Source organism: Telopea speciosissima, chromosome 10 (genome assembly GCF_018873765.1).
Source record: "Telopea speciosissima isolate NSW1024214 ecotype Mountain lineage chromosome 10, Tspe_v1, whole genome shotgun sequence".
Classification (NCBI taxonomy): domain Eukaryota; kingdom Viridiplantae; phylum Streptophyta; class Magnoliopsida; order Proteales; family Proteaceae; genus Telopea; species Telopea speciosissima.
Window position 1 is genome coordinate 3,341,818 of NC_057925.1, and position 13,972 is coordinate 3,355,789.

At 39.9% G+C, this 13,972-nt stretch overlaps 2 protein-coding genes across 2 annotated transcripts; both read left to right on the forward strand.

The window, feature by feature from the left end:
• The first annotated feature begins 423 nt into the window (after positions 1–423).
• Positions 424–5,937, forward strand: LOC122643881 (peroxidase N-like). Its single transcript, XM_043837452.1, has 6 exons — positions 424–652; positions 866–997; position 1,071; positions 2,704–2,753; positions 3,518–3,680; positions 5,499–5,937. The coding sequence occupies exons 1-6, from the start codon at positions 425–427 to the stop codon at positions 5,918–5,920; spliced, it is 996 nt and encodes a 331-aa protein (XP_043693387.1). The 5' UTR covers position 424; the 3' UTR covers positions 5,921–5,937.
• A 3,875-nt stretch (positions 5,938–9,812) lies between these two features.
• LOC122643119 lies at positions 9,813–11,612 on the forward strand. The gene is made up of 2 exons (XM_043836761.1): positions 9,813–9,866; positions 10,046–11,612. The coding sequence occupies exon 2, from the start codon at positions 10,178–10,180 to the stop codon at positions 11,483–11,485; it is 1,308 nt and encodes a 435-aa protein (XP_043692696.1). The 5' UTR covers positions 9,813–9,866; positions 10,046–10,177; the 3' UTR covers positions 11,486–11,612.
• Positions 11,613–13,972: the final 2,360 nt, after the last annotated feature.

The following is a 13,972-nucleotide window of genomic DNA, read 5'->3' on the forward strand; positions in this document are numbered from 1 at the left end:
CTATCGCTCGTTGTGAACGTAGCTTACCAACTTGGGGTGAAACACGTAAAATCTGGTCTCGTGTGTTTTTATTCTACAAGATTCCCATTTTTGGGCGTTGTTTTTCTAACATACCGGACCAATAATAGGCCGGTAAGACAACCCGATCAAAGACTGAACTGGATGAAACCAAACTTTGGCTTAACGGTTTGATTTTGATTTAAAACAGTACTAACTTAAAACTGGTTCAGACCGATCAATAAAAAAAACTGGACCCAACCGACCAATGGACACCCCCAACTTAGGCTATAAATGCTACCTAGAATGTGTATCCATTCACATAAGCCAATTATTACACTTGTGGCAGTTTAATTAGGTAACTTAATTTGGTCTTGTGACACACTTCACTTGCTCTCTTCTTCATCAGAAAGCTATAAGCAACAATATGAAGATGTGGAACAGCTTTCTTAGTCGTTCTTTACTTATCATAGCTTCACTGATTCTTCTATGTTCCAGTGTAAGAGTAAGATCCCAATTAACCACTGATTTCTACCACAATTCATGTCCGAATCTTCTGAAAATCGTGCATCAAGAGGTTAAGACTGCTATCGAGAATGAAGTGCGAATGGCAGCTTCTTTGCTCCGACTTCACTTCTATGATTGCTTTGTTAATGTGAGTTTATCCTTTTTAATCAAAAGATCCCATTACAATTGAAGTACTAATTAAACACTAATTTGTGCTTGCACCTAGACAATTTTAGTCTATGTTTGGTATGCATTTTTTAGAATAGATTTTAAGTCTAAAACGCATTTTGCAGCGACAAAATAGATAAGAAAGGTTCTTCTTCTTCTTTTCTTCTTCCACCTTAATTATTTACTTGGACAGGGTTGTGACGCATCAGTTCTGTTGGATGGGAGTGATGGTGAGAAATTTGTTGGGCCTAACTTAAACTCTGCAAGAGGATTTGATGTTGTGGATACTATCAAGAGTGTTGTTGAGAGCTCATGCAGTGGAGTTGTATCTGTTGGCCAAACAACGGTCCAGGGATCAAACCATGGTTCCCTAGGGAGACCAAGATATTTATTCTTAGGGTTTTGCACGCCCTGGGTTAGCCCATGGTGTCCCATGGGTGCCCCATTTTAATTTTTAGGGCTTCCCATGGGAACCCTGGTGCATCCCTGTTAGGGTTTCTCCTTCCCTCATGTATCCCATAAAATTTATTATCACAGTAGGGACGAAGAAACTCATCCCTAGTCCATCACATGGCAAGGGGGATCCATCCCTAACTCGAATGCGCAGCGAAAAAGGTTGATTCGAGTTTCTTTCGCATCCCATAAATATTAATAATCAATAAACTGAAGGAATTAATGAAGCACTGCTAACCTGGTGAGCCTCAAGTGTTGCTCCTCCAATAGACAGTGGTTCTTCCTCCAGCGAGCGCTCCAAGCAAACAGATCTGAACCTCCAATGGTGCTACCAAGGTTCTACACGCCAGTCCCAGATGCCCTCAAACTCCTCAGCACAGATCTAGGGTTTCATAAACCCTAACTCTCATACACAGGTGAGAGAAGCAAGAAGAAGAAGAGAGATCACAAGAGGGAGAGAGAGAAACCAAATACGTAGGAGAGAGAGTTTCTGCTCCAAAAACGTGGAGAGCTTCTCCTTCTGCATTTTTTGGTCCCCTATTTATAATAATAGGGTTTAATTAAATCCTAGATAGATTTAATAGAGCCCTAGTGAGAGTCTGACTCTCTCTCTCTCGATCTGCGATTCTGTTTAAACTCAAAGTGTTACACAGGTGAAGAAACGAGAATCTAATAGGGAAAGTATTAATTAGATTCTTAATTTAATTATTAATGGATAAATACAATTAGCACCAAATCCATTAATTAAATAAAGAGCCAATTAAATTAGCAAATTCCAAATAACTCCCTATATGATAACAATTTATCATATACAACCCCCCACTGATCAACACCATCATTATGGAATCTAGGGCATGTACACATGTACTGCCAAACCCCAATCCATAGTACATGTCCATATAAGAGCGTCTGTGCATCCGATCGGGTCCCGCAAAACTCGATAAAACACTTTATTTGAAATAACTATAAATAATGTATCATTTTATGTAAAATAAATTTTGCAAAACCATTTCCAAAACGGTACTGGATCCAGATTCTGATCCGACCATGCACAGACAGTCTCTATCTTGGTGTTCCCCAATCGAGCAGTGGTGACCGTGTTGGATAACTCCTTCACTCACAAAGTATTCACGCATTCCCAGAATACCGGCTTTGACTCGCTTGAGTCTCAGTCATTGATGAACCAAAGAATGCGATCACACTTTGCGGTGACGGGGTTCCCTCAGCAGTGAGTGTCGGTGACACATGTCTATCCCTTCCTACATCCGGCAATAATACATGAGGGAATCGACAAAGTAGATTCTTCGCCAATGCACACATCAAACATGTGAGCACTCGCATTCGTACCCTGACATCACATGTCTAGGCATACCCAATGCGACAACCATATGATAAGGGTGCCCAGCCCAAACCCTAGTCGTGACTACCATTTTAAGTATAACTTACGGACACATAATGCTCAAAAAATTTATATCGCATGTGACAATATTAAACTAAAATGTATAAATGTTCAATACAAAGGTGAACCGGGTTGAACCGGACAGAACCGGGTTTGATGGACACACACTTGTCCAACAGTATCTTATGCTGACATACTAGCTATCGTAGCCAAAGATGCAGTTCTATTAGTAAGTCAAGATCTTTGTGTGGGTGTGCGGTTGTAGTTGTTGGGGTTCCACGTGAAAGTCAGAAGTAATAATCTCATATTGTATATGAGTAGCCCGGTGTGGAGACTTGGAGTCCGGATTAGGGGAAAATGATCTCCTCCAGTTTCTACCCGGCCCAATTCCCCAGTGCCTCTAATAAGGGGTGGGGTGTGGACGGATCTTTATCGTCTCCATTTATCTGCCCCTCCATTTCCTCCATTACATCTCATAGGGGGTGGAAATGACCACCCTACCCCCTGCCCGAACACACTGCCTGGGTGGAGTCCACTCCCCCCTATTAGATGTAATGGAGGAAATGGAGGGGCAGATAAATGGAGACGATAATTTTCCGATGTGGACCCCACCCAGGCAGGGGTAGAATGGTCATTGCTCCCCTCTCTGGTTAGAGGCACTAGGGAACTGGACCATGCAGGGAACTGGAGGGGATAATGATCCTCGGATCATGTCCCCATTCGAGGACCATGGAGATAGATTAGCACCCTCCATTGGGTGTGGGACCCACCTTCGGTGTGTAGAGCCCACACCCCATGGAGGGTCCAAATTTGACCCATGCGTCTCCAGATGGGGACTTGATCCAAATTCGGGGACTTGTAACTTTTTCTTAATAGTTAGCTCAAGTCTTCAAGTACTTATAAATCTTCACATCGGACTACTCATATTCGAATAGATCAAAACTTAGGATACCATGATGATATTAATAGTATTTTATTGCAAGCATTTTGCAGAGTGGAGGACCTTCATGGAAAGTTCTTCTAGGACGAAGAGATGGGTTGGTGGCAAATCAAACAGGAGCTAACGATGGCCTTCCTGCTCCTTCCGAGTCCTTGAATCAAATCATCACAAAGTTCAATAATGTAGGACTCAACACTACTGATGTTGTATCTGTTGGTCAAACAACGGTCCAGGGATCAAACTATGGTTCCCTAAAGAAACCAATATACAGAAAAATTAGGGTTTTGCACACCCTAGGTTATCCCATGGTGTCCCATGGGTGCCCCATTAAATTTTAGAATTTTCCATGGTCGCCCATGGGAACCCTGGTGCATCCCTATTAGGGTTTCTCCTTCCCTATTGTGTCCCATAAAATTAATTATCACAATAGGGACGGAGAAATTCGTCTCTAGTCCATCACATGGCAAGAGGGATCCATCCCATACTCGAATGCACAGCGAAAATTAATCAATTCGAGTTTCTTTCACATCCCATAAATATTAATAATCAATGAACAGAAGGAATTAATAAAGAACTGCTAACCTGGTGAACCTCAAGTGTTGCTCCTCCAATAGACAGTGGTTCTTCCTCCAGTGAGCGCTCCAAGCAAACAGATCTAAACCTCCAATGGTGCTACCAAGGTTCTACACGCCAATCCCAGATGCCCTCAAACTGCTCAGCACAGATCTAGGGTTTCACAAACCCTAACTCTCAAACACAGGTGAGAGAAGCAAGAAGAAGAAGAGATATCACAAGAGGGAGAGAGAGAAACCAAAAATATAGGAGAGAGAGTGTCTGCTCCAAAAACATGGAGAGCTGCTCTTTTCTACTTTTTATGGTCCCCTATTTATAATAATAGGGTTTAATTAAATCCTAGATAGATTTAATAGAGCCCTAGTGAGAATCTAACTCTCTCTCTCTTAGTCTGGCAGTTCTGTTTAAACTCAAAGTGCTACACAGGTGAAGAAACAGAATCTAATAGGAAAAGTATTAATTAAATTCTTTATTTAATTATTAATGGATAATTACAATTAGCACCAAATCCATTAATTAAATAAAGAGCCAATTAAATTAGCAAATTTCAAATAACTCCCTATATGATAACAATTTATTATATACAACCCCCCCCACTAATCAACACCATCATTATAGAATCTAGGGCATGTACACATGTACTACCAAACCCCAATCCATAGTACATGTCCATTTAAGAGCGTCTGTGCATCTGATCGGGTCCCGCAAAATTCGATAAAACACTTTATTTGAAATAACTATAAATAATGTATCATTTTATGTAAAATAAATTTTGCAAAACCATTTCCAAAACGGTACTATATCCAGATTCTGATCCAACCATGCACATGCAGTTTCTATCTTGGTGTTCCCCAATCGGGCAGTGGTGACCGTGTTGGATAACTCCTTCACTCACAAAGTGTTCACGCATTCCCAGAACACTGGCTTTGACTCGCTTGAGTCTCAGTCATTGATGAACCAAAGAATGCGATCACACTTTGCAGTGACAGGGTTCCCTCAGGTATAGGGTGTCGGTGACACATGTCTATCCCTTCCTACATCTAACAGTAATACATGAGGGAATCGACAAAGTAGATTTTTCGCCAATGCACACATCAAACATGTGAGCACTCACATTCGTACCCTGACATCACATGTCTAGGCATACCCAATGCGACGACCATATGATAAGGGTGCCCAGCCCAAACCCTAGTCGTGACTACCATTTTAAGTATAACTTACGGATACATAATGCTCAAAAAGTTCATATCGCATGCGACAATATTAAACTAAAATGTATAAATGTTCAATACAAAGGTGAACCGGGTTGAACCGGATCGAACCGGGTTTGATGGACACACACTTGTCCAATAGTATCCTTATCAGGTACAAAGAACACCTAAAATGGTTGATCAGTTAAATTTTGATCATTTATAGAACTTAATTAAGTAATGTTTTATGTGGATTCTTCTGCAAGTCTAGGTTCTCATACAATTGGCTTAGCAAGGTGTACTACCTTCAACCAAAGGTTGTTCAACTTCTCCGGAACAGGTTCTTCTGATGTTACTATGAATACTGAGATGGTAACAGATCTCCAAAACCTTTGCCCACAGAATGGTGATGGCAACAAAACCACTTCTCTTGATCAGAACTCAACTGATCTGTTTGACAATCATTACTTCAAGAACTTGATCAATGGAAAGGGTCTTCTCTTTTCAGACCACACTCTCTATTCAAGTGATGATGAAGCTGTTTCAACAACTAAAATGCTTGTGGAGAGTTATACCAATGACTCTTCCCTTTTCTTTAAGGGTTTTGCCAACTCCATGATCAAAGTGGGGAATATAAGTCCTTTAACTGGATCAGTTGGGGAGATACGCAAGAACTGCAGGGTTGTCAATTAACAGTTCCAGTGAGCCCTTGATAATGTACTCTAAGTCGATTTTGCATTCTCGGATGATAAAAATAGTTAAATATGAACATATCGATCATATTTTCTTTCTCTTGTATTAAGTTAAATAAAAAAATTAGCTCATCTTGTAAAATAAATAATAGAATTAATGATGCAAGGTTAGACTGAGACTGTGTATGAGGGTATGAGATTCACATATTTGTCTTCTTTTCTTGCCAACCAAAAATGAATTCTAGCATTTAGATTGTTTGCATGATTGGAATCTCATCTTTTCTCTTTAATCACACAACATACATCTCCCAATGAACAGTTCTTCTTATGTAAAGGTATCAGTATCGGTGGTGTCTGTATCAGTCTAGGCCAATACTGATACGATATGGATCAAGCTGTAAATCGGGCCGGTACCAGATGTAAATTAAAAGTTGAACCAGTTTTTAGGTCGATACAACCACTTGATCTGTATCGAAATCGGCCTCCGGCCACCAATACGATACCAGTACTTAGAAGCATGACTTGGGGTGTTTTACCACACACTAGTCACAGAGATTAATTGAGATGCCGAATGAACATTTCTGTACAGCTTATTAGAATAGGAAGTTACATAATCCATGAAATAAATACAATGGAACAGAAGGGGTATATAAAGGGGTATATAGTTGAATCTAAGGCTGCGTTTGATATGGATTCTTGGAATGCATTTTAAATCGATAATACATTCTTGTGAGAGACATGATAAAAATAATGGTAATTATCATCTTATAGAATGCATCCAATTGCACTATTAAAATGTTTTTTTGATTCAGCTTAACGGTTTGGTTTGGGGTTGGCCTAGTATTAAACTGAAACTGGTTCAACCTGATTGAAACCAGACCAGACCGACCAATTGACACCTTGTTGACTTTGAACAAGGGAGTGGGTTTCCCCCAACAAAGCCTGTCGTCTTGTCAGCCTGGGCGTGAAGAATGAGATTAAGACTCTTGGTCATCGTCTTCTTACCTCCCAACTTTGACTAATTGATCTACCAAAAAAAAACTTTGACCAATTGGATTGGACGGTTACGATGCTTTCAAATTGTATGGATTCCTAGATTTTGGACGCTTAAGAGTAACTTGGATAAACCGACAAAATAGACAAGCAACACGTACATGTTTCCCTCTTACCTTTCACTTTAGATATTTTTTAAATAATAATAAGGAAATTATTTAATGGGAAAGATTCAAAGGAGATAATGAATTTCACATTACCAAATTTTAAATCCGAGGCATTCGTTGACTGTTCAACTCTGGTGGGAGGTAACTGCTGTATGAATTTTTTCTTATGGGTAAGGGTGTCAATTGGAACTAGAACCAGAAACTGGACCGGAACCGGTTCGTAAAAAATTTGAACTGACCCATCGTATAATTTATTGGGGTGGCTCTTGATCTATCGATAAGTTATTGGCCCGATTCAAGATTTGCCAATTAAGTTATTGGTCTCCCAACGTTTCTAGAACCGATGGACCAACTAGGAACCTTTGGAATTGGAACCGGTGGAAAAAGAACAAAACCACATCCTTATCTTATATATTACATAATTCTTAAGATTTAAAGGTTATGAGAGTTAAGGTCAAGCCATTTATTTTTTTAGTTTTTAGTTTTTTAGTTTTTTAGTTTTTTAGTTTTTCAATTTTGACTGATACCCCTTGTCTCATATACTATTTTACTAAAGATTCGAATGTTAATTTAAATGACCATTTGAGAATTTTAACTTAAGAACATGCCTTAAAATAATCCTAATTTATGAGGGTGATGGTGTTCCTACTTATTAATTGAATATAAATAAGAGGTACTTCGGTGATTGAGGAAAAAAAATGGTGATAAGTTGTATATCTCGTGTGATTGAAATAGGTGTCTTATTATAATATTATTGAATATATATAGCATGTGTTAGAAATTTTAATTTTTAATTTTGGACTGTTTGTAGTCAATTAGGAACCGAAACTGACCAACCCATCAGTTGCTGGTTTTGGATCCTAGGTTTGGAATCGATTAGCTTATTGGTCTGGTTTTGATCCTGACCCCTTAGGGCCCGAACCATTAAGAAACCGGACCAATTGACACCCTAACTTCTGGGAAGTAGTTTTTTGTCTAGGAATGTGGCCTATGCAGTACTCCTATGTGTCTATCTCTCTCCTCCTCAAAACAAAGGGACAAAGGTGTCTTTTCATATGGGGAGGAGAGAGATAGACTCATGGGAGTATTGGCGTAGGTCACACTCCTGGACAAAGTTCTTTTTCCTTTTACTTGTATTCCAAGTGGGTGGATACAGGGGTGCAAATTTGGCCCTGGCAGCCAAGCCGCCTTGAGCCCAAATAGAGCTTGGGTTGAGATACCTTCGCCCGGAGGGCGAGTCAGGGCAGGATCAGGTCAAGGTTGAGGCCTCAGGCTGAGCCTGGTCCAGCCCAACCCGAACCTGTCTTATTCTTCCCTTTTTTTTTTTTCTTTTTCAACCCAGCTGACCCATACATCTCACTTCCTCCCATGGTTAGGGCCAATTAGGGTCAGCTCGGCCCTACCCTAAGGGCGATGAGGGTTGGATTTTTCTGGCCCTGAATCAGGGCCGGGCGGAGCCTTGGCCTAGCTAAGGGGACTAAGGGTTGGGTTGGAGTTACTCTGCTGCAACCCTAGGTGGATAATTTAGATGAGATGAATCCCACCCCTACTATTCCATCAAACGTGATCATATGACCATTTTCTCTGTATAAAGATTGGGAAGTAGTTTTTTGTTCGTAAGTGTGACCTATGCCAGCACTCCCATATGTTTATCTCTCTTCTCTTCAAAACAAAGGGGCAAAGGTATCATTTCATATGGGGATGAGAGAGATAGACTCATGGGAATATAGGCATAGACCACACTCATCGACAAAGTTCTTTTTCCCATAAAGTTTTTAGAAGATCCTCGTGTCAAAGGTTCAAAGCTCATTCTGATTGGTTAGATTGACAAAAAGTCCCAATTGACCGGTTCAGCTAGATTGAGTGGAATCACACTTATCGTCCGGTTTCTAATGGGATTTAATAAAAATCGATTAATCAATTGAAAGCAGATAAAAATCGATTAAAATTAAAAACGGACAAATAGCAACCTAAATAAGAAATCAAAATAAAAAAAATATTCCAATTAATTTTCTTACATATACATGTAAACCCAATATCCAAATGAATCGAGCCCGATAGTAATTCAATGACAAAAAACCATAAGAAGTCAGACCAAACCGAATCAAAACTGAAATAGAATGAAACCAAAAATTTCTTTTAACAGTTTGGTTTTGAATTGGCCCAATAACAAATCGAAAATTGAACCAAATAAAACCAGACCGAATCGCAGCGACCGATTGACACCCTTTCGTGCGAATGTAAATGTAAATAGGGAAAGAAAATGCTGAACGCCTGAACCTAACGCTTTTTATCGTTTCGGCAGTTTCGCGCCTACCTCTCTCTCTCTCTCTCTTTCTCTCTCTATTAACTACTGACACTCTTTCTCTCTCTCTCTCTCTCGTTTCGCACCCAAAGACTTCTCTTTTCAGAGTTAGATCAGAGGAAGAGAAACTTGGGCCAGGGCGAATCCTCTTGAAGCAAATTTAGTGAGGGAGAAGATGAGTGATTCTCTGCTTGATAGCTCATATCAGGTTTCTAAGGAGACTTGAGCTGAGTCTATTTCTGATCGTCGTTCGTCTTCGTAGTAGGTAGCTTCCTCTTCCTCTCTCTCTCTCTCTCTCTCTCTTCGTGGATCCTCTAAGTGAAAGCTCTTATTTTTTGGTGAGCCTGAACCGAAGGAAGCTCAGCGAGAAAGGGAAGTGCCCTTTTTGGTTTATGTCAAGTTTCTGATCGTCTTGGAAGTGGTGGCGTTTGGCTTCTACTGTTTTTCCTTCTGATGATTTCGATCAGAAATTGTTAAAATTGGTAAGTGAATTTTATCTTGTCCCTTGCTTCGGTTTGTCTTTTAAGAGCGTTGAATTGAATCATTTACGTTGTGATTCTCTGGGTGAAGTTTTCCCTGACATATGAAACCTGTAATTTTAGGTTATCCTTCGAGGGGTACCAATCAAGTGAGTCTAATCCTTTACTACTCTTGCTGTTAGAGGGCTAAACTCATAGATTTGTGTGAAAAAGATTGTATTTTTCTGAACTTTTTAATTGACCTGGAGGAGAGGGAGCATTGGTGCTGCAACCTCGATCAGCTTAGGGTTTGATTTGTATCATTTTCCTTTGTTATGGACGACACGAGAGACGACTTGATGGATCTTGATTTAAATCTTGGACCTTCTGTTCCTCTTTTACCCGATTTCAACCCGGATTTAGGGCCTCTATCGGCTGAATTAGGAAACATGGAAGAACGTATTCGACAACTCGAAGCAGTAGCACTCAGGGCTAGGCATCGTTGGAGGTGGAGACAGGGAAGGATCGCGCCTGTGGCTAGGAATATTCCGGTGGAGATGATCGTCAGCTCTGGTAGCTCTGCTGGACTGCAGACTGGGGAGGGCAGTGCAGCCGCAGAAGATAGAACAACCGCTGAGAGCAATAAAGTATGCAGAGGGAATGCAAGCGATTTGGTTGCCAAGGCGTTGGGGTTGTGCAATGAGGCAAAGAAGGGTAGTGGTAGTGGTAGCGGTAGCGGTGATGGTGGTAGTTTCTTCGAGTGCAATATATGCTTGGACGTAGCTAGGAATCCTGTCCTTACTTGTTGTGGTCACTTGTTCTGTTGGCCCTGCCTTTACCAATGGCTACACATCCACTCGGATACCAAGGAATGCCCGGTTTGCAAGGGAGAGGTCACAGATATGAACATTACACCGATTTATAACCGTGGAAATGATACCCAAGAGTCAGAGAAGGAAGATGACTCAGGAGTGAAAGTCCCTCCAAGACCCCATGCACGGCGGGTTGAAAGCTTAAGACAATGGATTCATAGAGCTGTTCAAGTTGAGGATTCTTACTTTGCTCAGATGATTAGGCGGATTGGCAATAGGTTTGATGTGATGGGGGAGTGGACTCCACCTCAAGATCTTGATGCTGCTGATGAGATGCCAGATAGACCTAATTCATTATCCAGTCGGATTCTCACCACTCGTCGAAGGGAGGCATCAGGGCGATATGCACTTCTAGAGCGGAATTTTGGCAGACCGGAACAGAATTTTATTGATTTAACTCAAGGCTCTAGTGGAAGCTCTGAGTCAGAGAGCAGCCGTCGACTACCATCCCTGCGATCTGTGAGGCCAAATAGGGCTGCCACTGCTTCAATTTCACACCTTTCCTCTGCTGAAAGACTGGTTCAGGCATATTTTCTTGGACATCCCATGGGAAGAAACAATACCCATAACCCAACAGTTGAGGATAGAGATTCTGTTTCCAGCATTGCTGCTGTTATACAATCAGAAAGCCAGACTTTGGATAATACTGCAGAAATAGAGTCGATGATGTCACTGTCCTCTTCATCCTCAAGAAGAAGAGCTGATGCTTCTAGGGCTTCACATATGGACAGTGGAATCTCGCGTGCAACTAGACGGAGAAGATTGATTTGATATTATTTTTCATCTAATAATTGTCATATAGAGAATCACCGAGAATTTAAGGCTTCCTTGTGTAAGTGGCAATTTCCTTTATGACTTTTACTTTATTCTGCAAATTGTTATTCTTTCTCTTTCTTGTTTATTATGCATTCTAATTCAATCTATTGCCTGTGTTTGGTTTTATTGAAGCTTGCTGAAGTTTCACAGCTACCCAAGGTTTTGCTGATGGTGGAGACTCTAGTCATTTGGTCTTCTCCTTAAAGGAGAGTATGCTTGTTTTTATTTGTAGACAACTCAATTTGTACTGTAGAAACCGGCGAACTTATGGGTCAGTGTTGTACATACATTTGCAAGATTTATACTTTACTTTTTTTTCCTAATGTTAAACCTAGTTTTCATTTTCTAAGTTTTGATTTTGTGCATCATTCAGTTTGTCTCTTCTGGCTTTCTTATTATGAAATATAGAATGGCTAGGTGTTAACATTATTCTGGACAGTATCTTGTCTTCCTGGGCTTCAGACATTGGCTGCCGTAAACTGTTGGTCCATTTTTTGTTCATTAATAATAGTCACTATAAATGTGTTCAGAGTCTAGTAAATAGCAATTTCCTGGAGGAAATAAAATGCTAGTGGGGTAAATTTAGGTCTTATGGTAAGCTTCTGTATGAAGGAGTAGTTAATTACTGCTGGATGCAACCTAATTTGTGTTCATTCCATGTTAAAATCAGTTACTTCATGGAATCAAGAATATGGCAGTACCTAGTTGAGATGAACAGTACACTTTGTGAGGAAGAAGGTTGTGAAACACCAATAGTTAGGGGCTTCTCTATGTACCCAACAACAACAACAAACTAAGCCTCATCCCAACTTAATGGGGTCGGCTACATGGATCCAACAAAACAAAGTAGGGAAAACTAATGTCTAAACAAGAAAAGGGGGATGAAGAGATGGGAAAAGAAGGATGGGTAATGAGGTGAGAAATGAAATATGGAAGATGACAAATGAAAGATGAAAGTAGTGAAAGTAAGAGGGAAGAGGCACATCCCAGTCTTCTCTATGCACCCAACAACAGATTGTATTTGGGACAAGACATTACCTCATATCTTAAACTCATCTTGATCTCACAAAGGACAACGAGTAAAATTGTAGGTTGTTTCCTTCAAACTGAAAAAGAAATAAAGAAGACACCATCGATTGGGTCTTCTTTATATTCAGTTGGATGTATATACCATCTTTGTGTGAGTAGTCCTTTTCCTTTACCTTTCTTTCAAGGTTGAGATGGAGTGAACTTGTGAAGTGGTAAGATTTCATAATAAGGATTTTAGCGCTGTAAATGTTGCTAAGCCACTAATTTTTGGTAGCCAACAGCCATAACAAAATTCACTAAATATTCATGTAATTTGCGGATATCTTAGTGAGACGTGAAGGATTATTTGTAAACAATTGCCTTGTTTTTTTTTTTTTTTTTGTTTCTTTTTATGGATAGCAACAACTTTCCTTGTTCATATCGATGTCAGGGGCATCAATTCGCTACGTCATATCGGTTATTTATTTAATTGTATTCCATTTACATCTAATTCAATGTCCAGGAATTTTCCATGCTTGACCATATTTTGTTACATAGTTGGATGCATATTAGCTTACATCATAGAAAGCTTGTATCTATGTGCATTGCCTGTGCTTTGGACTGTGTCATCTTTCTCTCCTATATGATGGGCTAGCTATATGTTTGTGTTTACACTGATAGAAGTAATAACAAGTTTAACATTCAATTATTCTATATAAAGAGTTTTTTCAGATTTGTCTATGATGTACAGTGTACACTATAATGTACAGTGTACACTATAATGTTCAACTCCATATTTGAACCTCAAGGAATATCTGTTTTTTCTTCTTTTCAGTTCTTAACTTCTGAAATTATGCAAAAATAGGTGTTTTGATGGCTTTTATCTGTGCAATCTATGTTGATTATAATTTAAGACAAGGATGTGATTTATCTCCTAAATTTGGGACTAATGACACCACAGAAAACCAAGCACTAATGTTGGGTTTCATCAAATCCCCAAAATGTTTCCCTACAGCTTGGTATATCAACTGAAAACACAAGCACTAGCTTTGGTTTTTCGGCTTGATCAAGAATGTGAGAGATGTTAGAAAATGGCTTCAAGAATGGCCCCACTTCCTGCATAAATTTGCACCACTTCTTCAAGAGAAATTTATAACTTTTGATATTTTTCCCTTTTCAAACAAGCTGTCTATTCTTCTGCATAAACCCTCTCTTCTCCTTTTGAGAACTCTTAGTAGCATAATTCCGAAGTCACTTCTTCGATTTCCACAAGCTAGTAAAGAGAGGTAGCCTTATCAACTCTTGGGGTTCTCTGTCTGTATGTGGGGCTGGACCCTTCATGGCTCAACTCCCAACAATTAATTGGTGCATTGAGAGACAACCCTTGCACAGAGCAAATCGTGGCAATTCTTGTTGATGAAACAAGTCCTCACT

Excerpts from the sequence above, each read along its gene's own strand:
- LOC122643881 (XM_043837452.1), top strand. The coding sequence starts at position 425 with ATGAAGATGTGGAACAGCTTTCTTAGTCGTTCTTTACTTATCATAGCT. Across the intron at positions 653-865 it reads TCTATGATTGCTTTGTTAAT|GGTTGTGACGCATCAGTTCT; the intron begins GTGAGTTTATCC and ends TTACTTGGACAG. Across the intron at positions 3,681-5,498 it reads TACTGATGTTGTATCTGTTG|GTTCTCATACAATTGGCTTA; the intron begins GTCAAACAACGG and ends CTGCAAGTCTAG.
- LOC122643119 (XM_043836761.1), top strand. The coding sequence starts at position 10,178 with ATGGACGACACGAGAGACGACTTGATGGATCTTGATTTAAATCTTGGA.